The sequence below is a fragment of the Aquarana catesbeiana genome, linkage group LG13 (assembly GCF_042186555.1).
Source record: "Aquarana catesbeiana isolate 2022-GZ linkage group LG13, ASM4218655v1, whole genome shotgun sequence".
Classification (NCBI taxonomy): Eukaryota; Metazoa; Chordata; class Amphibia; order Anura; family Ranidae; genus Aquarana; species Aquarana catesbeiana.
In genome coordinates, this window is record NC_133336.1 from 52,146,454 (window position 1) to 52,169,528 (window position 23,075).

A 23,075-nucleotide genomic window follows, 5' to 3' on the forward strand; every position below is an offset into this window, starting at 1 on the left:
GGAGCAAATTTTGCTCCCATGGCTACTCCCTTAGTTTGTAGGTAAAATTGGTCATTATACCAAAAATAGTTCGCACATGTGGCAAATTTGAGTAAATCCATAATGAACTTTCTCTGTGTTCGGGGGATGTTACCCTCTCTTGAGAGGAAACACTCAACTGCTTCCAGGCCCTGCATTTGAGGTATAGATGTATATAAGGACGTAACGTCCGCAGTGACTAATATTATGTTCCTAGTGTCTGTGACTTTCTGCAATTTCATAATAGTATCTCTAGTGTCTTTCAGAAAAGAAGGGACAGCTTGGACTATCGGTTGGAGGAAAAAATCGATGTATTTCCCTACCCGGGAAGTTATAGAATTAATGCCGCTGATAATCGGACGTCCTGGCGGGTTTATCGCATTTTTATGCACTTTCGGCAGATAGTACATAATAGGAATACGTGGTGCGACTGGTACTAAAAAGTGTTTTTCTTTTTTATTTAAGATACCCAATTGTGTCCCGGTATCTACCAGGTCCATTAGTTTCTTTTTGTATTCCAACGTTGGGTTTTTTTGAAGGCGGCGGTATGTCTCAATATCAGCGAGGATCCTAGTCATCTCACTGTGGTAGTCACTTTTATCAAGAATGACCACCCCTCCTCCCTTATCCGCAGAACGGATGATGAGGTTCTTTCTTTCACAAAGTGACTTTAGTCCTATTTTAAACTTTGGATCATTGTATATCCTTTTGGGGGGAAGATCTTCAAGATCCTTCAAAACTAGGTCTCTAAATACCTTAATTGGAGGAGCTATAGGGGCTGGAGGGTTGAATAAAGATGGATTGCTCAATCCTGAATGTACAATGTGGGTATTAGTCTGTAGACAAAGCGGTCTATCTTGTCCATATAATTTAAGGACATGGATGTATTTGAATACCGCACAAATCACACTTTCAATATAGAAGGTGTCTTTTCAATTTTAAATACAGATTCGGAAATGGGAGGTCTCTTTCTAAGGTTGAAAAACCTAATGGTTTCAGAAATCCATTTGGAATGGGATATCGCATTTTTAGAACAGTACTCCAAAGACCGGATGGTCCCAAGAGGGTTAAGATGGACTATCCATCCACAAGGAGATTCGGACACTGAAACGTGGTTCCATTATTTTAATGAGGCAGGGATCTCATTGCTCAGTTTCCTTATGGACAGGAAACGGGCACGGAGAAGTATACTAGACAAAGAGATTAAAGAGATCCGGGATAAACTACTTCCATACAAATCCACAGCAGAATATATCAATTTATCTACAAATTTAAAAAATCATTTAGAAAAAGAGGAACGGGAACAAAAAACTAAAAAACAAAAAAAATACAGTAGAGATATGAATGACTACAAAACAGGAAATGTATTTATTTGGCAAAATAAGGAACAGACCGTTGGGTCTACGGAACATAACAGGATGGAGGTGACAACATCTTCCAATGTAAGGGCCTTAGAAGCAACTGTGGCCCCCCCCCCCCATCTAAAGGGGATGGTCACAGGGTCCAATATCCACCTGACCCCCATACACCTAAATATCAATATAGGAGTCCAGCCCCCCAACATAGGGGTAGAGGCAAAAGAGGTAGGGGCAAGAGTAGGAGGAACGATGATCGTGTTTCATACAATGAACAGGGTCCTCGTGACTCCTCAACACGAGGTGGATACAGGGGTCATGATGACTATTATCACTATGAACCATACCCCCAAAGGACACCCCTTCGGACCTATAATAGGTTCTCCCCTCTGAGAGAGGAACAAAACAAGAATTACAACTCTCAATATTCTTACAGAACCAGGGATAATGATTACCCAGAAAGGTCTCTGTATAATTACAACCAACGGTTTCCTAGGGCTCCAAGGATGGAGGGTTTTCACAAGCAGAACGAAAACCCCCCACATTATGGAGAACAAAACGGGGCACCAGAGGGGGGAGGCATGCCCGTAAAAAGAAAGCGGGTATAGAAAACAAAGGTATCTTCAATCTGAGTAAAACAACCTTTTCGGAAGCTGAAAAGATTGTTCTAGAGAAAGGTTTAAAGTTTGCCCCCCCTAAAAAACTGAACAAGTTTTCTGCCTTTATTGACGTACAAAAATACGTGCGTAAATTAAACATCCAAAGGTATATTATGTCAAATTCGAGCAGACCGCTTTGTCTACAGACTAATACCCACATTGTACATTCTGGATTGAGCAATCCATCTTTATTCAACCCTCCTGCCCCTATAGCTCCTCCAATTAAGGTATTTAGAGACCTAGTTTTGAAGGATCTTGAAGATCTTCCCCCCAAAAGGATATACAATGATCCAAAGTTTAAAATAGGACTAAAGTCACTTTGTGAAAGAAAGAACCTCATCATCCGTTCTGCGGATAAGGGAGGAGGGGTGGTCATTCTTGATAAAAGTGACTACCACAGTGAGATGACTAGGATCCTCGCTGATATTGAGACATACCGCCGCCTTCAAAAAAACCCAACGTTGGAATACAAAAAGAAACTAATGGACCTGGTAGATACCGGGACACAATTGGGTATCTTAAATAAAAAAGAAAAACACTTTTTAGTACCAGTCGCACCACGTATTCCTATTATGTACTATCTGCCGAAAGTGTATAAAAATGCGATAAACCTGCCAGGACGTCCGATTATCAGCGGCATTAATTCTATAACTTCCCGGGTAGGGAAATACATCGATTTTTTCCTCCAACCGATAGTCCAAGCTGTCCCTTCTTTTCTGAAAGACACTAGAGATACTATTACGAAATTGCAGAAAGTCACAGACACTAGGAACATAATATTAGTCACTGCGGACGTTACGTCCTTATATACATCTATACCTCAAATGCAGGGCCTGGAAGCAGTTGAGTGTTTCCTCTCAAGAGAGGGTAACATCCCCCGAACACAGAGAAAGTTCATTATGGATTTACTCAAATTTGCCACATGTGCGAACTATTTTTGGTATAATGACCAATTTTACCTACAAACTAAGGGAGTAGCCATGGGAGCAAAATTTGCTCCCAGCTTGGCGAACATCTTCATGGCCAAATGGGAGGAGGATGTCGTCTATGCTTTAAACCCCCCGGAGCTAGCTCTGTGGGTGAGGTACATAGACGACATCCTCCTCCTATGGAGGGGGAGTATGGACTCTTTGGATGCATTTATTACTATCTTAAATGCAAACCAGAGAGGTATCCATTTGACATACGAAGCCAGCCCGTCTAGAATCCATTTTTTGGATTTAGAGATCATATCCAACAATGGACATCTGGAAACCAAAACATATTTCAAGGCTACGGATCGGAATGGATACATTCCGACTGATAGCTGCCATCATGAGGTATGGCTTAAATCCATTCCGAAAAGCCAGCTGGTGAGAATAAGGAGAAATTGTTCTCACCTTTCTGACTATTTCCTACAAGCTGAAATTTTAAAAACACGTTTCTGTGAAAAAGGTTATGATAATTCCCTTATCACTAAGGAGATCCAACAGGTAGCCCAAATGGATCGAGCCTCTTTATTGGTCGCTCAATCAGAAAAATCTATAAAATACGAGGATTCTAAACATAAGTGGTCTTTTCTTACGAATTTCTCTACTCAATACAAACAAGTTAGAGATATAATTAAAAAACATTGGAAAATACTGAAGAGTGATACCATTTTGGGCCCAGTGCTACCTGAACAGGCTGCGACTATATTTAGGGGTGCCCCATCAATTAAAGGACAAATCGCACCAAATGTGATAGATCCCCCAAATAAGATATCATTCTTTCATGACATTAAGGGTTTCTATCCTTGTAGAAGATGTACAGTGTGCAAATGGAATGCTTGCCAGGCACGGAAAATAGAAACTTTCAATTCCACCACTACAGGTAAAGAATATAAAATGAAACAATTTGCTACATGCAAAACTCCATATATTGTATATCTCATCACATGTCCGTGTAAAAAACAATATATTGGTAGGACAATACGGAATTTCACCACTAGGGTAAAAGAACATATTACGGCAATCAAAAAAGGTAAAACTAATCATAGTGTTCCAAAACATTATGCATCACATCATGACCGCAACCCAGCAGGGACCATCTTCCAGGTCATAGATCGGTTTATTCCACATTGGAGAGGGGAATCTAGCATAAGGGGAGTCTCGAAACTTGGTGGATACACCAAATCAAATGCTATGTACCCCACGGTTTAAACATCGAGTGGGACATCAATGCGTTTATTAATCAGTCTTAAAGACTCCTATTATGTTCCCCTCTTTGTTTCATTGACTTAGATATTTATATATATTCTTTAGATTGTCTATAGGTACTCTATTGGGCACTAGATTCTGTCATTCCTACTATATTGACTTAACATATATTCATAATAATTAACTTCTCTAATTACGACTATCGGATCTGTTACGTTGTTTGTATTTGGATTATTTCCCTTTTTTCCCTTCCTTCTCTGATCAAACTAAATTAGATAATACTAAAAATCTATCTCTGTGTGTCAGAAGGGAAATATACATGTTTTTTCCTTTTTGACACACGTTGCGGATATATGGCTTTGTAGTTATGGCCAATACACAAGGGGGATTTTTACTTTTATTTTTATGTGATTATACATTTTTCTAGATATATATGTATTTTTATATATATGGTTTCATCACAACATACATTTTTTAAGATGACTGCATTATTCCATTGAAGATTGATGATTGTCAATAGGGGATAACATGTGTGTCGTGACTATTATGGTTCTATATTTAAAAATTCCCCTCGATGATTCCATTGGTTGGTGCATTTATACTTCTCCTATGCCCCAATGATTGTATTGTTTTTGGATGTCAAACAATCTATTTCGATCTATGTCTGACGATCCTGGTAAACACAAGGAACAATATGAGTGGCTAATGGAGTAAGGAAACAGCTCCTATTGGTGCCTATTTACAACACCAATCTTTGATAGTTTCTGTTGGGTAAGACGTCTCGCGCCGTTGCGCCTGCGCGATGAGCGGTCCTTTTTTACTACATGCAGTGCTTTCAAATGAGAGGGATGCTTTGACGCATGACGTCACCGCGTAGATACGCGGTGACGCACACGCCCAAGAACAGTCAGCCAGTTAGGAGGAGTGCACTGCGCTCTGCGTCATAGGGTTGTGACGCGCGAGCGCGGTGATCACAGGTCCACACGGCCTGATTCTAATTGGCTACATGGATGATCCAAACCGAGGTTTGGTTTGGATCTGTAAGCCATCTGGTGATAGGCCAGATAGATAGTCAGCTGATTAAAAATACGCTCACGTGATGCAAACCCGGAAGTCACGCCGCACAGGTGTCCCCAATGTAATTTTGAGCACTTTCTATTAAATAGCGCAGTAGACGAGAGGTGAGCTGTACCCCAGTTGATGTCTTCTCAGACGAAACGCGTCGGGTGTAGGACGCTACCTCAAACCATCTATCTACTGCGCTCAATTACATTTTTTTCATGTTTTTACGAATTTTTGCTTTTATCTGGAATTTTTTATGCAATAAAATCCTTTGAGAAATCGGAATTCACACTAGGTGGAGCCTTTCTTATCCTATTGTCCCTGTCTGAAATCGTCCCAAGTGAGTGCTGGAGGATGAACCCGGGAGACCGCTTATGATTAGAGTTTTCTATCAAGATCATCTGATGGTGGATCAAGAACAACTATAACCCTACCGTGGTACACGGTCCAAGCTCGTATGACTCACCGCTGTACGGCCTGTGAGTCCACCGCGTCCGGTAAGGGCATTCTATATTATTCTTACACCAGGCTGATCACTGGAGGAATCCAGCAAATGTCATTTTGAGATAGATACCTATGCTCTAAGAAGTCTCCATCTGATTATATGAACTGTCCTCACCTCAGAGACTTACCATTTACCCTTATACATACATGCCTATGTTGGTTTTTTAGGTTTTAGGCTTAATTTGTGTGATGCACATTTGTTTTACATTGTTTCATTATAGAGGATATGCCAATAGAGGTTCCCCTTGGAATATTGGATTCCTCATTGATGTACTATCCTAAATACAAACTCACCTTTTGATACACTGTTTGTCATCCCAACACAGTTTGATGGTGTTGACTGACAAAGTACAGTAGATATGTGAATAGATGTTTTCTTTGGAATATTGGATTTATCACGGGTTTTCTGTACTTTTATATGAGGTCTAATTTAATACAATTCCTGATACACACTGTTTGTCACCTTAGCTCATTTTGATGTTGCTAACAGATACAGTTTAGCGCTACACTTTTTGTCTCTTTCTTTATTGTCACAATTAGTCTAATTGGTGGTGTTGGCTGCTTATTTTCTCACTATATCTAATTTTCACTTTTATTGGTTTGATTGGTTGGCGCAGCAGTTTTTCTTTCTTTTTTTTTACGTTTATATTACATAGTGATCCCCTCAACCCTGCTAGGACAAAGTTTTTCTAAGCAGACACAAGCCTATGAAGTCCTGCAGCAGGTTGTATCCAGACCAGCAATATGCAAATAAAGATGCAGCAACATTGCATCATTCATGGAATAGAAGGGATATGAAGGCATTTTTTTATTTCGGAATGAAAAAAAGCTAATGATGCAAGAGTTTTCTGTTTTAGGATAACCCTGAAGTTCAGCATTATCGAGGAACTAAATTTTACCTGGTTCCACTGGTAAAGGTTCTCAAAGCACTTCACAGGGATCACCTCACACGGTTCCTCCTTTTGAAACAAACTTAGACAAGAAAAAGTTGACAGTAAATTTCTCATTATATGTATATCTTAAGCTGTGTCAGCATTTCATAAGAGAAAGGGTTGATACCCTGAAGAAGTGGTTACCAACCTCAGTCCTTGACTACTAACAGGCCATGTTTTCAGGATTTAATTCACCTTGCACAGGTGCAATCAATGTCAGTGGTTTGGAATTATTGACAGCCATTTTATCTAAGATTTAAGGGAAATTCCCAAAACATGGCCTGTAAGGGTTACTTGAGGAATGAAGTTGGGAACCATCACACTAAAGGAAACCTATGATCAACAAAGTGTACAGGCTGCCATTGCTGATCACCATAACATTCCAATTGCCAGGCTACTATGCTGACTCCTGGCTTAAAGTGGTTGTACACCCTGTACAACCACTTTTACCTACACTGCGTCGCTTTAACTGACAATTGCACGGTCGTGCGACGTTGTACCCAAACAAAATTGACGTCCTTTTTTCCCCACAGAGCTTTCTTTTGGTATTTGATCATCTCTGCGGTTTTTATTTTTTGCGCTATAAACAAAAAAAAGTGCGACAATTTTGAAAAAAAAAAAAAACAACACACATTTTGTACTTTTTGCTATAATAAATGCCCCCATTTAAAAAAAAAAAAAAAAAAAAAAAAAAAAAAAAAAATGATTTTTTTCTGTTTAGGCTGATATGTATTCTACATGTTTTTGATGATAAAAGAAAAAAAAAAAAAACACAATAAGCGTATATTGATTGGTTTGCCCAAAAGTTATAGCGTCTACAAAATAGGTGATAGATTTATAGCATTTTTATTATTTGTTTTACACACAGAGCTCCCGGCTCTCAGCGTGTTACGAGGGATCGCGGGAGCCCGGCGGTCATCGAGACCGCCAGGCACTTGCATTGGCTCCGGGGGCGAGCAGCGGGTGCACACCCCTAGTGGACGCCTCTGGAGCCGATGTAACATGACGGCGATTCACCTGCAGTATAACTGTGGTGGTCGGCAAGCGGTTAAAAAACATTAATAGTGCACATATATGCTCCTGGTCAGTGATTTTAGGTGCTTTAGAACAAGAGCCAGCATAACATGCAAGCAACTATAAATGTAAAAGCAGGTGGTCAACGGCAGCCTTTGTGTTTCTCTTATTTCAGATTTCCTGTAAATAAAGTTCCACTTTGAGTGAATCCTACAGCAACTTTGCAATGGACACATTGGGGTTCATTTACTAAAATTGGAGAGTACAAACTCTGGCACAGCTCTGGAGTACAAAATCTGGCGCAGCTCTGAACAGAATTCAGTCGGCTTTTAGTTTTTTTTTTGTGTCAAAATGCAACGTGGTTGTAAACCCTCATATATACCTAGTGAAAAAAATGGCCTCAGATGACACAGAGGTGAAACAAATCCTACTACATAAGTTGTACTGGTTATCTGCAGTCTTTCCCATACATCCATTAAAAGTTTAGAATTTAGATAGAATCTCTCGACTCTGAAAAGCAGGGGGTGGAGAGTTGAAGTTACATCAGTGAGGAGAGAACTGATTGGAGGGAAGGGACACTCCCCTCTTCACACAGCACACAGGAACAGAGCTGAGGCTGCCAAAGGCTGTGCCCTACCTGTCACCATTTTTCTCTGTGTGTCAGGAAAACTCGTCAGAAGCGACTCAGAGGAAGGAGGCAGCAGATCGAAATGACCCTTAGTGCTCTGGATTGAGACAAGCACACACTATAGTGTGATATGCTTTGTTCATATTTCATGTCTGAGGTTTACAACCACTGTAATTGAACAAGCTGAAGTTAGAAGCCGATTGGCTATCATATACAGCTGCACCAGACTTTAGTAATACAACCCTACAGTGATATCAACAGAATCATTATTGGAAAAATTCAATCTGGCCAAGTTACAGACAGAGAATGTGATCAGTGTCTCTCAAACCAAACCTAGAAACAGTGAAAGTCAATATTCATGATCTTGTTGATGTGTATTTAAAATCAAGGGTAAAATGTTTTTAAAACCCATTCTCATGACATCATGGGCCAGAAGTATGTGGTATTAGGAGGACATATAAATACAAATTTTGATAGTGAATTATACCATTAATGTGCTTTGGGGGAATTAAAGCAGACCTCTCTTTATGAAAACTGCCAGCACCTCGGTACCTACCATAGTAAAATACAAAACAATGTAACTTTAAAATTCTCCCCTCCTTGTTCTTTATGTGCCCACTAGGGATGAGCCGAACACCCCTCTGTTCGGTTCGCACCAGAACATGCGAACAGGAAAAAAATGCATTCAAACACGCGAACACCGTTAGACACGAACATGAATAATCAAAAGTGGTAATTTTAAAGGCTAATATGCAAGTTATTGTCATAAAAAGTGTTTGGGGACCTGGGTCCTGCCACAGGGGACATGGATCAATGCAGTTTTAAAAACGGCGGTTTTTTCGGGAGCAGTAATTTTAATAATGCTTAAAGTGAAACAATAAAAGTGTAATATTCCTTTAAATTTCATACCTGGGGGGTGTCTATAGTATGCCTATAAAGAGGCGCATGTTTCCCGTGTTTAGAACAGTCTGACAGAAAAACGACATTTCAAAGGAAAAAAAAGTAATTTAAAACTACTCGCGGCTATTAATGAATTGCCGGTCCGCATAAAAGTTCATTGATAAAAACGGCATGGGAATTCCCCACAGGGGAACCCCGAACCAAAATTTAAAAATGGCGTGGGGGGTCCCCCTAAATTGCATACCAGGCCCTTTAGGTCTGGATATTAAGGGGAACCCCAGCCAAAATAGTTATGCAAAGACTAGGTAAACGCCTTTCTTTCCTGCATCAAAGTTTGCAAAGATTTGCAAGATAAAGTACCTTCCTTCTCCCAGTAATGCTCACCCCACTAGCACAGTAATTGACTTTTTTTTTTTTAACCATCAGGCTTAGGTGTCAGATTTGAACGGCTTCGACCTGGTCTTCCGTACATATTTTAAGGAAGTACAGTGGATATAAAAAGTCTACACATCCCTGTTAAAATTGTCAGGTTTCTGTGATGTTAACCACTTAAGCCCCGGACCATTTGGTTGACCAAAGACCAGAGCACTTTTTGCGATTTGGCACTGCGTCGCTTTAACTGAAAATTGCGTGGTCGTGCGACGTACCTCCCAAACAAAATTGTCGTCCTTTTTTCCCCCACAAATAGAGCTTTGTTTTGGTGGCATTTGATCACCTCTGTGGCTTGTATTTTTTGCGCTATTAAAAAAAATAGCCGGATTTAGGCCGATACGTATTCTTCTACATATTTTTGGTAAAAACAAAATCGCAATAAGCTTTTGATTGGTTTGCGCAAAAGTTATAGCGTCTACAAAATTAGGGGATAGTTTTATGGCATTTTTATTAATTATTTTTTTTTTTGCTAGTAATGGCGGCGATCAGTGATTTTTATCGTGATTGCGACATTTTGGTGGACAAATCGGACACTTTTGGCGTTATTTTAGGACCATTAACATTTATACAGTGATCAGTGCAATTAAAAATGCATTGATTACTGTGTAAATGTGACTGGCAGTGAAGGGGTTAACCAGGAGGGGGTGCTACATGGGTTAAGCGTGTCCTAGGGAGTGATTCTAACTGTGGGGGGGTTATGTGTGACATGGCACTGATCACCGCTCCCGATTACAGGGAGCTGTGATTAGTGTCACTAGGCAGAACAGGGAAATGCTCGTTTACATCAGCATTTCCCCGCTCTTCCTCTCCATGAGACGATCGCGGGTATCCCCGCGGACATTGAATCTGCAGGACCCGCGACCACACTCACGGAGCTCGCGGCAGGGCCACACGCGCGCACATGACGACAAATTTAAAAGGGACGTACCTGTACACCCATTTGCCTGTCTGTGCCATTCTGCCGACGTAAATGTTTGTGTAGCAGTCCCCAAGCAGTTAAAAAACATGAGACAAAGATAAATCATTTCAGAACTTTTTTCACCTTTAATGTGACCTATAAACTGTACAACTCAAGTACAACAAACTGGAATCTTTTAGGTGGCGGAAAGTAAAACTAAAAAAATATGGTTGCATATGTGTGCACACCCTTAAACTAATACGCTGTTGAAGCACTCAGTCTTTTTGAGTACGAGTCTATCTTGCATGGCACATTTTGACTTGGCAATATTTGCCCATTCTTCTTTGCAAAAACACTCCAAATCTGTCAGATTTGCACAGCCCTCTTCAGATCACCCCACAGATCTTCAATCGGATTCAGGTCTGGGCTCTGGCTGGGCCATTCCAAAACTTCAATCTTCTTCCGGTGAAGCAATTTCTTTGTTGATTTGGATGTATGCTGTGAGTGGTTGTCATGCTGAAAGATGAAGTTCCTCTTCATGTTCACAGCTTTCTAGCAGAAGCCTGAAGGTTTTATGCTAATACTGACTGGCATTTGGAACTGTTCAGAATTCCCTCTACCTTGACTAAGGTTCCTGTTCCAGCTGAAGAAAAACAGCCCCAAAGCATGATGCTGCCACCACCATGATTCACTGTGGGCATGGAGTTCTTTTGGTTATGTGCAGTGTTTTTGCGCCAAACATAATCTTTTGGAATTATGGCCAAAAAGTTCAACCTTGGTTTCATCAGAGCAGAACACATTTTCCCACATGCTTTTGGGAGACTTCAGATGTGTTTTTGCAAAATGTAGCCAGGCTTGGATGTTTTTATTGGTAAGAAAAGGCTTCAGTTTTGCCACTCTACCCCATAGCCCAGTCATATGAAGAATATACAGCCAGTACTTATCAGATATTCCTGCAGCTCCTTTAGCTCCTCTTGGCAGCCTCCCTGACCAGTTTTCTTCTCGTCTTTTCATCAATTTTGTCAGGACGTCCAGTTCTTGGTAATGTTACTGTTGTGTCATATTTTCTCCACTTGATGACCGTCTTCACTGTGCTCCATGATATATCTAATGCCTTGGAAATTGTTTTGTACCCATCGACAATGAGATCCCTCTTATGCTTTGGAAGCTCTGTGGACCATGGCTTTTGCTGTAGGATGCAACTAAGTAAATGTCAGGAAAGGCCTACTAGAACATCTGAACTTTATTTGGGATTAATCAGAGGCACTTTAAACAATGTCAAGTGTGGACTCCTATTAACACGAGTTTGAATGTGATTGCTTAATTATGAACACAGCTACATCCCCAGTTTTAAGAGTGTGCACACTTATGCAACCACATTATTTTAGGTGGAAAAAGTTCTGAAGTGATTTATTTTTGTCTTTTTTACATCACAGAAACCTGACATTTTAACAGGGCTGTGTAGACTTTTTATATCCACTGTATTGCTAAACTTTTCAACCCTTCAGGGGACCAAGTACATGTAGCTCTTGGTCCCATTCAAATCCATCTTGCCTTTTGTCAAGCAGAGTGGTTGAACAGTTTATCCAACACTGCTGGAAAGGAGATGGATTTGTGAGTGCCAGCACTGTTCCCTAGCATCAGCGGATAAGGAGACATGGTGCCACTCACAAAACACCACACAGCCTGCAGTGCTATGTGACTTATCTATGGCTGCTTCTAAACATACACTGTCTGGGCCAATAGATCACACAGGCTGTAAGTGCTTAGTGATCTTTAACTTTTATGGGTGCACGAACAGCAATGCAAGGCTGTGTCATACACGGTACCGACCCCAACAGTGCAGATTTTTCATTTAGGATAGTAACATAAAAGTCAACTTGGATAGTAGGTAGCGATTTAGCGCTAGAAACTTCCAAAATTGGGCTTCAGATGTGGAGCTACAGCCAGCAGTAACAAAGAGGATATTTTACTTTACAACAGGGCCGCTGATCAAATGGGACCAAGTTTGCAGCATTTTTTTTTAAATTTCTTACAAAGTTGATGCGCCTGCCCTAACAGATGTTTGTTAAAGTCAAAAGGCTATACAAGCAACTCAGTTTGAACTAGGGTAAGACCGTGTACAAGTACCGATAGTGGTCAGCGTTTTTATTTGTATTTTTTTATTTTTACAATTTAACCTTTAACACTGACATCTCCCCTTTGAGACAGAGAAGGGGGCTGAGGACACAGATTCCACAGTCCCTTTCTCAGCAGCACTGAATATGAATGGACAGGAGACATTCATTCATTCATTCAAACTTAAGCATCGCAGAGGGGGACCTGGAGGAGGACACCGGAGAGGGAGGAGGACCTGGGGACCCGGAGGAACACACAGGGCACAGTCAGGGGTGATTGGTGTGGCGGTGGGGGCAGTTACAAGCACCGATCCACCTGTATAGCCTTTCAATAAAGTAACTGACAGTTACAGGAAGGAGAAGAGGAAAAGTGTCTGTCAGCTGCTTTATTGAAAGGCTATACAGGGGAATCAGTGCATGTAACTGCCCCCCGCTGCTGCACCGATCACCTGTGAGGCTGCCCGGCAACCCATGCTACACTGAGGATGCCTGGCCTGATACAACAGGCATTGTAGCATTTGTACAAGTACTGATTCTTGTGCAAAAGCTTGGTTCGCCACCGATACTAGCATCAGTGAAACCCTAGTTTGAACGGCTTTTAAACGTCCTTAGGTTTCCAGGCATCAAGTAATGTCCTTTAGTGGATGACAGAGGAAAAAAAGAGCTCAGCTTAAAATCCTTTTCTCTGGGTACATTGAGAACACAGCTACCTCCCCTTAAAGTGGTTGTAAACTCTCTCCTATACCTAGTGAAGTGAATAGCCTCAGATGATACACAGATGTAACAAATCTCCCTACATACGTTTTACCTGTATATCTGCAGTCTCTCTCTTTCTACATTCTTTAGAAAGTGTTAAAAATCTTTCTTCCCATTTCAGCAGTGGGTGTGGAGTCTGGGCATACACTGCGTGACAGCTGATTGGAGGAAAGGCACACACACTTCACCCCCCTCCCCATAATCAGAGAAACATGCCCAGGCAAAGGGGGTCATACATCCTAGGAGTCTTCAGAGAAGGGGGGGGGGGTTCTCAGCTAAGCACACCATCCTTGATGTGGAAATTTGATCCTTGAAAATGATAGACTATTATTAATGTGACTTCCAGTGCACTTTTGATGAATCTAGAGTTTCAGAATACTGTTTGGGTATGTTTAGAAGCAACAGACACCATAGCCAGCTGTGGAATTTTATCTGGAGTAGCTATCTGACAAAAGCCTCTTCCCTGACCATTTGGTAGCAATTGGACTAGTTGGAATGTCACTTCAAAGGAGGTGGGAAAGGAACAGGAATAACTTGATCCTAAGTGATAGCTGGTGTCATAGCTTAAGAGAGCCCGCCACCCACATTGGCTCAATATAGCAGTCTTAGCATATAGAAGGGGGGTGAGGAGGGGTAGGTTTTTAACCGTAAGATTTGCACCTACTTTACTTTTTGTGTATAACTTCCTCTTTTCTGTAACTTTTCCTGTCCTACAATTTGTCCTGATATACTAATACCTTTGGTCGGTCCATTATAGCAAAATACCTATTTGCATTACTTTGTATCATTGGTAACATCTTTTTTCTAAGGTTGTATCATCTATGTTATAGTTGGTAATATCTGATTAATACAAGTTTCTTTTCTGTACAATAGTAAGTTTAAATAAATTTGATTGTTATTCTTTTCGCGTTTATCATTCGTTTTAATTCTATCTGTAATAGTGGCAACCTCATTGGTTGATTCTTATATAGACAAAAGGTTTTAATCACTTAGTTTATGTATCAATCATTTAAGTGGGGTACAAACATTGCCGTCACATCCTGCTTGCACGACTCTCCAACAACACGAGTTTAGATCTGCCTGAAAAGTCTGTCTGCAATAGGATTTTCATCTTTTCTTTTTTCACATAGAACAGGGATAGAATTGTTTAAATGTGAGTGCACCACTTCCACTCGAAGCTCAAGTCAGAAGTTACAGCTCCAGCAGATGCAGGTGAAGCAGAGTGTCCCTTATCTTGGTTTTCTCCAAAAAAAAAACAAAAAAAAAAAAAACATCTGTCTGTTGAAAGCCTAAGAATGATCGAGGTCAAAGTAAAGAAAAGGCCAGAAAAAGACAGGCAGACAGCAATAAAGCAAATATATCCAATTCCTTCTTCTCACTAAACTCAGATGCACAGAGGTCATCCAAGCTAAAAAAGGAGTTCCAATGTAGGAAGAACAGACTCTAGGGTAGACTAGGGGCTGATATGCTCATTAAATAATTTGCTTAACTGTCCTGCGCTGGTTTAAATGCTATCAACGTAAGCTTAAACCTCAAATCTGGGACTCCAACTGAAAATAGCAGCAACCCCAATATCTCCATGGCAAATAGAAATCAATAATGTAATTCAATAAAGCATGCTAAAATCCTTAAAACAGTTTAATAAAGGTTGTTTAGGACTTGCGTGTTCGCTTTAACAAACCAAAAACGTTTTCAAAATGGGGCATGATCTGACAGAGCTGAAGTGACAGGTTGCTTAATAACCCTATTGGTTGCAAGCAGTAATCCATTAATTATTATAGATTACTGAACTGTCCGTATGCTACAGAATATACTTCCAGAGCAATTTAATTAGGTTATGACGTGTTAGATAATCTACCATTATATATGGCTGACAGATCAAAGCACAAACTGTAGCAATACAAATATGTAAGCAATGCTGACCAACAGATTTTGTGCCAAATGTATTGTGAAGAGACATTGCCCTATTGTAGCTACCTTACTGACATACAAACATAATGCCAGAAACTTTAGTTTACTGTGTATGTAAAAAGAGTCATACCTCAACAGCTGTTCCCGAATATCTTCCTGAAGCCGTCCAGTACATTCATTGCTGACAGAGCCACCAAGACTGCAGCAAACCAATCTGTTTATAGCTGACCTTATCATATTTATCTTTAACAAAGGAAAAAAACATAAGCAAGGCCAATATGGAACGCTACAGTAGAAAAGCAAAGGAAACATCTGTTCAATCACAAACCTTCACAAGATCTTCAGTGGTGAAGCGTACATCAAAAGCTAGTTCAATGTCATGTTCTGGCCATACTGCAAGATTTCTGCAATGCCAACCCAGACCACAGAGTGCACCTGTGTACTCTCTTCTCATGTCATCAACTCTAGAAAACAAACAGAACTTCAAATATCTGTACAGAAATATTTCTCCAGACAGCCATCACAGGTGTAGGGGTCCCACTGACTAAAATAGTGTTCTCAGATACAGGAAAAAAAAAAATCTACTCCTTAATTTGGGAAAATACGATAGTCTTTTCTAATACCATTCTTAGAAGCCAAATTTCTCCTATCCTGAGTATATTGTCTAGACAATGAAATTGTGCATATCCTTTAATAGCATTGTATTATGATTTACATACTGGTGCTTGTATCTATAGCCTAAAACCCCCCCAAAAGAAACAAAAATCCAATGGTATTTTTTCACTTTTAAGGTAATTGGTTCTGACTAAAGCAGGCCATACATGGGTTGAATGAACAAATTTTCTTTTGAAAATCTGAAACTTTGTGCGTTTTGTGATCCAATGGTGCCACCATTGATTTCGAGACTCGACCAACCATGCCTTCAATTTCACCTCATGTTGCTACAGAAAAGAATTTGAGACCGAAAATCTTTTCTTTCCACGTCATAGCTCATGCTCTCTTTTTCAATTATACTTCTCGCAAGATTCTCCCATCATTGATTGGAAATTAATTATTTTTTTTCCCCTGAGTAGACATTATGGACTATTTTGTGTTGCTCATATGTATAAAATCCAGATTAAGCGATATTGTAGCATGACACATGCAGAAAAAAGTTTAGGGTGAGGTGGTAAATGTAAAGCATTTAAAGTCAGGAAAGATAAATGGGGATATCCTAAAATCAATAGCACCTGTGTGTAGGAATCTTGTAATGCCTTGACGTACCTATAAAGTCTCCTGATTGATCCCTACAACCTCACTATAACCTGGGCTGGGCCACAATTTTTCTATTTGTTAATTTGTTAGTATAACCCAACAGTATCTGAATTCTTGTGTCTCTCAATAAACCAGAAGGAAAAGTACATTTTGTCCTAATCTAACTGCAGGAAGACCTCACCCTTCAAGAAGTGCAACATGATATAAAACAAGACATTGTGTTATATGATCACAAAATTTACCTTAGCTCAATTACAGGGGCAAACAGCATAGTAATAAGTGCTGGCAATCCTGGAATAGACGGAAGCAAAGACGTTTCCCGCAGCATTAGCAAAGAGCCTATATCAGGAAGGAAATAAAATAAGAATGGCTATAAATAAATGAAAACCATTTTGTTACTATAATATATATACTTAAGTCAAAAAACTTTGTTTTAAAATTTGAATGATTAGGGTTTAAAGCCACTGTCATGTTTTTATTCCCGTTTGTGTCCCCACTAGGGAAATTTGCTGTATCCAATTCTTCTGATCACAGAGTAAATAAAAAAAGACAGTTTTTTGGCATGATCAGTCATATTTTCAATATTAATGCCAAAATGTCACTACTTCTGCCAGGGTATGCAAACTTTTGAGCACACACACACACACACACATATCTATATGTTTGGGGTAATAAAAAAGTAATTAAAAGTAAAGTTAAAAGTAATCTTCTATAAAAGAAAATACAAATTTTTACTTTTAAACAACAAATGTCAGAAAAAGGCCTGGTCTTAAAGAGGTTGTATTCCCACAAACACCCCCCAAAAAACCTGTAAGGCAAAGGCATAATGAGCTAGTACGCACCGCTCACTACGAAATACTTACCTTAGAATGAAGCGCCGGCATTGCCTCCCTGTCACTGCTGAAGGAGCTGACATGGTCCCTCAGCATTTCTTTCGGGTTCGCGGCTCCGGCGCTGGTAGAGGCCGGAGCCATGATGACGTCACTCCCAAGCATAACGGCAGCATCCACCAGACCTTCAGAGCGCATGACATCAGCGGCTGCATGCAGGGTGAATATCTCCTAAACCGTACAGGTTTAGGAGATACTCATTTTACCTACAGATAACCCTTATAGGCTTACCTGTAGGTAAAAATTTGAAAGTTAATTTTTGTCAGTGTGCATATACAACCACTTTAAAGTGTTTAATGTAAAAAGGGGTACTGTGATGTAAAGAGTACTGCACTGTAATGTGAAGGGGAACCGAGGACATTGATATAAAAGGGGAAACTGGCCCTCTCCCAGTCCCTGGGAAAATTGACTGCCGTGAAGCTGGTGCCTAATACCAAAAAGATTGGAGACCTCTGTCGTAGACCAAAGCCCTTATTCCAGGTACAATTTATCTGAAGGGTTAGACAACACTTGCATTAGCCTTAGCGGAATAAAAGCTGGCGGTAGGAACAGAGACACTAGAAGACAGGGATAGCTAAAAGGTTCACAAATTACACAGTTACCAAACATGGCAAGAGGCCTCCCACAACAGATAGCTAACAGAGCGTGTGTGTGACCATAGACATTGTATGCCATTCTACAACAGCCCGCAAGAGCAGTGGCGATTCACAGACCAACTGCAAAACAGTGGTTTTAACCACTTAAGGACCGGCCACTGTATATATACGTCATCACTTTAAAGATGGATATCTCGGTAACGGCACCAGCTGCTGCCACAACCGAGGTATCCATCTTTAGGGCCGGCGATTCTGTGTACGATAATGGTGGTCTCTGCGGCGGGTTCGCGACCGGTTGAGCGAGAGCAATAATTCTAGCCCTAGACCTCCTCTGTAAGGCAAAACATGCAACCTGTAGAATTTTTTTTAAACGTCGCCTATGGAGATTTTTAAGGGTAAAAGTTTGACGCTATTCCACGAGCGGGCTCAATTTTGAAGCGTGACATGTTGGGTATCAATTTACTTGGCATAACATTATATTTCACAATATAAAAAAAAATTGGGCTAACTTTACTGTTGTCTTATTTTTTATTCAAAAAAGTGAATTTTTTCCAAAAAAAGTGCGCTTATAAGACCGCTGCGCAAATACGGTGCAAAAAAAGTATTGCAATGACCGCCATTTTATTCTCTAGGGTGTTAGAAAAAAAAAAACAATATATAAATGTTTGGGGGTTCTAAGTAATTTTCTAGCAAAAAAAACTGTTTTAAACATGTAAACACCTAAAATCCAAAACGAGGCTAGTCCTTAAGTGGTTAATGGCCAGCACAACTAGGTCATTGTAGGCCCACATAAAACAGTATGCAAGCTAAACAGTATCAGTAAGGTTAACCTGATGCACCACCTGCACAGCATAAGGAGTAAACAACCATTTGAGGTCAGCTAGGGCCACTACCGTAAAAAAAAAACAGCAAAAAAGGGTTAAAGGACCTGCAAGGGTATTGTGCATACCAACTGCAGAGATAAAGTCGTACATGGCTGAAGTGCCCCAGGCCGCAATACAAAACCGCATTAAATGTAACTGCCAATTGCAGAAGGGGTAAGATGCCATTCGTGACTATGTTCCTACCAATCGCTGTACAAACAGTGAAGCATTACCAATCAGGATTATCTCTGACCACTGAGGCGCAGGCTTGGTTCAAGAATTGGTCTAAGACCAGGTCACCTTAGGTCATAAAAACTGAGGATGACCAGGAAAAATATGGTGCCCACACCTGTCCTTCCATCACTGCGCCTAGGATAATCAATCACTAGTGAGCTGCCACTTAAAAAAAACAAAATATTTGAACTGAAAACACCCTATGGATGACTAGTGGCGCTATATTTCTAACAAATAGAGTGATATCAATACACTCTGACAAAGATATGATAGAATAGTGTATGGTGTAATAAACCAAAATGTATGTGTTAGATACGATTTCCTATATACCTAAAGTGCTGAATAATATGTACAAAAAAATATATATTAAAAAAATATATTAAAAGGTGAACATTATTGGATGATACATTTCAAAAAATGACATAAATTGACATAGTGAACAAAAATAATCAGCCTTAGTGACTAGGCTTCAGCATATTCTTGAAACGAAAAGTCGGATGAAAGCAAACGATAGTGAAAAGTCCACAATATATGTGTAATCGTGCCAAAAACGGGAAAAGAAGATATTCCAAAAAGCGAGTGTCTCTATTTCACAATCCTGTGCCGTACTGTCCACCACACCTCAGTGACATGAATCCGGACAGGGCTTTAACCCACTAACATGGGGGTTACCATGTGAGCACAGTCATCCACTGCTCAATGTGCCGAACACCTTTCTTGGGTCCGCCGTGACCATTTAGTGCTTCTAGTGTCCTTATTTTCACTGCATGTGTTACCACATTATCCTGCTTGCTGTGAAGTGCTGTGACTACATTTATCCTGCCTGCTGTGATATGCTGTGAAGTGTCATGCCCATTGTTTTTATGGATCATGCGAGTGCAATGGTTTTTAGTTTCAGTTTGTGATTAAACCTTTTAAATGTTAATACACCATCTGGAGCATTTTTTTATTCTGTATGTGGAACCATCATCCCAAGAAAGGCGGCACATTGAGCAGTGGATGACTGTGCTCACATGGTAACCCCCATGTTAGTGGGTTAAAGCCCTGTCCGGCCAAGCACACAAGTGTAAGGCCTCAACAGCTGGTGAGTTTGCCATTCGTAAGGGAGTGGATTCATGTCACTGAGGTGTGGTGGACAGTACGGCATAGGATTGTGAAATAGAGACACTCACTTTTTGGAATATCTTCTTTTCCCGTTTTTGGCACGATTACACATATATTGTGGACTTTTCACTATCGTTTGCTTTCATCTGGCTTTTTGTTTCAAGAATATGCTGAAGCCTAGTCACTAAGGCTGATTATTTTTGTTCACTATGTCAATTTATGTCATTTTTTGAAATGTATCATCCAATAATGTTCACCTTTTAATATATATTTTTTTGTACATATTATTCAGCACTTTAGGTATATAGGAAATCGTATCTAACACATACATTTTGGTTTATTACACCATACACTATTCTATCATATCTTTGTCAGAGTGTATTGATTGCTTATATCACTCTATTTGTTAGAAATATGGCGCCACTAGTCATCCATAGGGTGTTTTCAGTTCAAACACCTTAGGTCATAGATTGACTTTATCGCCTAAAGCATGTGCAGGACTCACATGTTGCAGGCGGTAAGTCACGTAGGGCAAAGGGACCAAAGAGAAAGACATGTACAAAAATGGCACAGCACTAGTGGAGGGGGCAGAAATAATCCCCGCATGTGGCAGTAGCACAAGGGTACGCACAATACATTAGAAAAGTGTTGACACAAGGGAACACATGCGACAGCTACCTGTTGGCGTGTATGCAACACATTTAAAGTCACAACATCATCAGTGAATCTAAACGGAAGACACTCCAAAAGGGTAAAAGGGACAAACCCTTAGTCATTAATGGTGGTTTGCGTGTGTGAATAGGTCACCTCCAACATTTGCCTCTTTCAGGGTATGTCCATTGGAAGGGCAAACCCTGTTAAGGATGCCCAAAGGTGTCTTAAGGTAAAGGGTTCCACCACTGGCAGGCCATGGCACTGGACTTACTGAGCACAGAGGCTAATCTAACAAAATGCCTAGGTGCAGGATCCAGTACCCTAAGCCCTATACAGTCTGGCCTTGTATCTTCATCCAAATGGGGGTGCGGTCCCCTACGGCTCAACCAAGGAGTAAACCAACTCAGAAAGCTGCAGACATTCATCAACGAGGGTTAATTTTTGTCAGTGTGAAATCACATGAAGGTGGCAGAATATAACTCATGGTTAAGTCCTGTATTTTAAAAAACAACTTTTCCTTTAAATATACTTGAAACAATCCCTGATAAAAAGGGAAATAGCTTTAAATGAAGGTTTTGAAGGAAAAAGCCAAGGTTCTTTTGCCACACTAGCTTGTGGATATATATAAAGCTCAGTATATATACTGAGCTTTCTTGTAAATCCAAGTACACAAATGTAACATTATTGCAGCTTACAAGTCCTTCGATGTGGTGGTGGCATAAGCTTTAAATGTTCACTCTTAGACCCCTTTCACACTGAGGCACTTTTCAGGCGCTTTCACGCTAAACAAAAGCACCGGAAAAGCTCACAAAAACCTATTTCCCTTAAAATCAATGAATGCTTTCACACTGGGGCAGTACGCTGGCAGGGCGGTGAAGAAACGCCCCTCTCCATTGAAATGAATGGAAAGCTCTTCAAAAGTGCCTGAAAGGCTCTTCAAAAGCTCTCAAGTGTTTTACTGGCAGTTTAGAAGCGCCTCAGTGTGAAAGGGGCCTTAGGCTGGTTTCGCATGGACGTTCCGTTTTTTTGTTTAGTTACTTTTTTTTTTTAAAAGAACGGATCATAAACGGATATGGATGTCAATTTTCACATCCGTTTTCATATCTGACATCTGTTTTTTACACGCACACAAAGAAAAAAAAAAAAAGGGGGGGGGGGGGGGGGACACACTGAACTGAACTTCAAACACTATATATAGCTGGTTGCTAAGGAGGGGCGGGCCGGGAAGGCGGCTGACGCGTCCTTAACCACCAGATGAGTTATGAGTCAGCGGGATTTGTCAGCTAACAGCTGAATGTAAAAAAAAAAAAAAAAAAAAAAAGAGAAGGCATCAGGGAAGACGGCAGAGAGAGGGGAAGACAGCGGCAGGAAAAGACTGCAGTGGGAGAGATGGTAGGAGAAGAATGGATGGCGGGAAGAGACGCCGGCGAGGACGGCACTGGGAGAAGACAGCTATAAAGGAATTGTCAAAAACGTCTGTTTTTTTTAATATTTCACTGCCTTTTTGGTGAATGGGTAGGGGTAGTATGTACCCGACAACCATCCACATAAAGGGGAGGGCAGGATCTCCCCAAACTCTGATAGGCCCGCAGACCCCAACATTCACTGGCCAGGGTTGTTGGGAAAAGGCTCAAGCGAACCACCAGGGATGGCATTCCTGGTGGCCATGTGTGCCCATCAGTGCCCACCAGCAATACCTGCCAGTGATGCCAATCAGTGCCATTTATCAGTCTCAATCAGTGCCCATCGGTGTCGCCCATCAGTGCCACCCATAAGTACCCACCAGTGCAGCCTTTCAGTGCCCGTCTGCCACATGTGAGTGCCCATCTGTGCCGCCTATGAGTGCCCATCAGTGTCGCATATCAGTGCCCATCAGTGTCGCATATCAGTGCCCATCAGTGTCGCATATCAGTGTCGCATATCAGTGCCCATCAGTGTCGCATATCAGTGTCGCATATCAGTGCCCATCAGTGTCGCATATCAGTGCCCATCAGTGTCGCATATCAGTGCCAGCTTATCAGTGCCCGGCAGTACAGCCTCATCAGTGAAGGAGAAAACTTATTTACAAAATTTTATAACAAACGAAGAAAAGCTGTTTTTTCAAAATTTTCAGTCTT

At 40.7% G+C, this 23,075-nt stretch overlaps 1 protein-coding gene across 1 annotated transcript in view; it reads right to left on the minus strand.

Annotated features, from left to right (window-relative positions):
- TDRD9 (tudor domain containing 9) overlaps positions 1–23,075 on the minus strand; it is a 393,320-nt gene that overhangs the window by 10,321 nt on the left and 359,924 nt on the right. The window contains exons 33-36 of the mRNA XM_073609957.1: positions 16,860–16,956; positions 15,692–15,827; positions 15,494–15,606; positions 6,675–6,747 (exon numbers count right to left, since the gene is read on the minus strand). Of these exons, the coding sequence (XP_073466058.1) occupies positions 6,675–6,747; positions 15,494–15,606; positions 15,692–15,827; positions 16,860–16,956 (419 nt within the window). The remainder of the gene's footprint in view (positions 1–6,674; positions 6,748–15,493; positions 15,607–15,691; positions 15,828–16,859; positions 16,957–23,075) is intronic.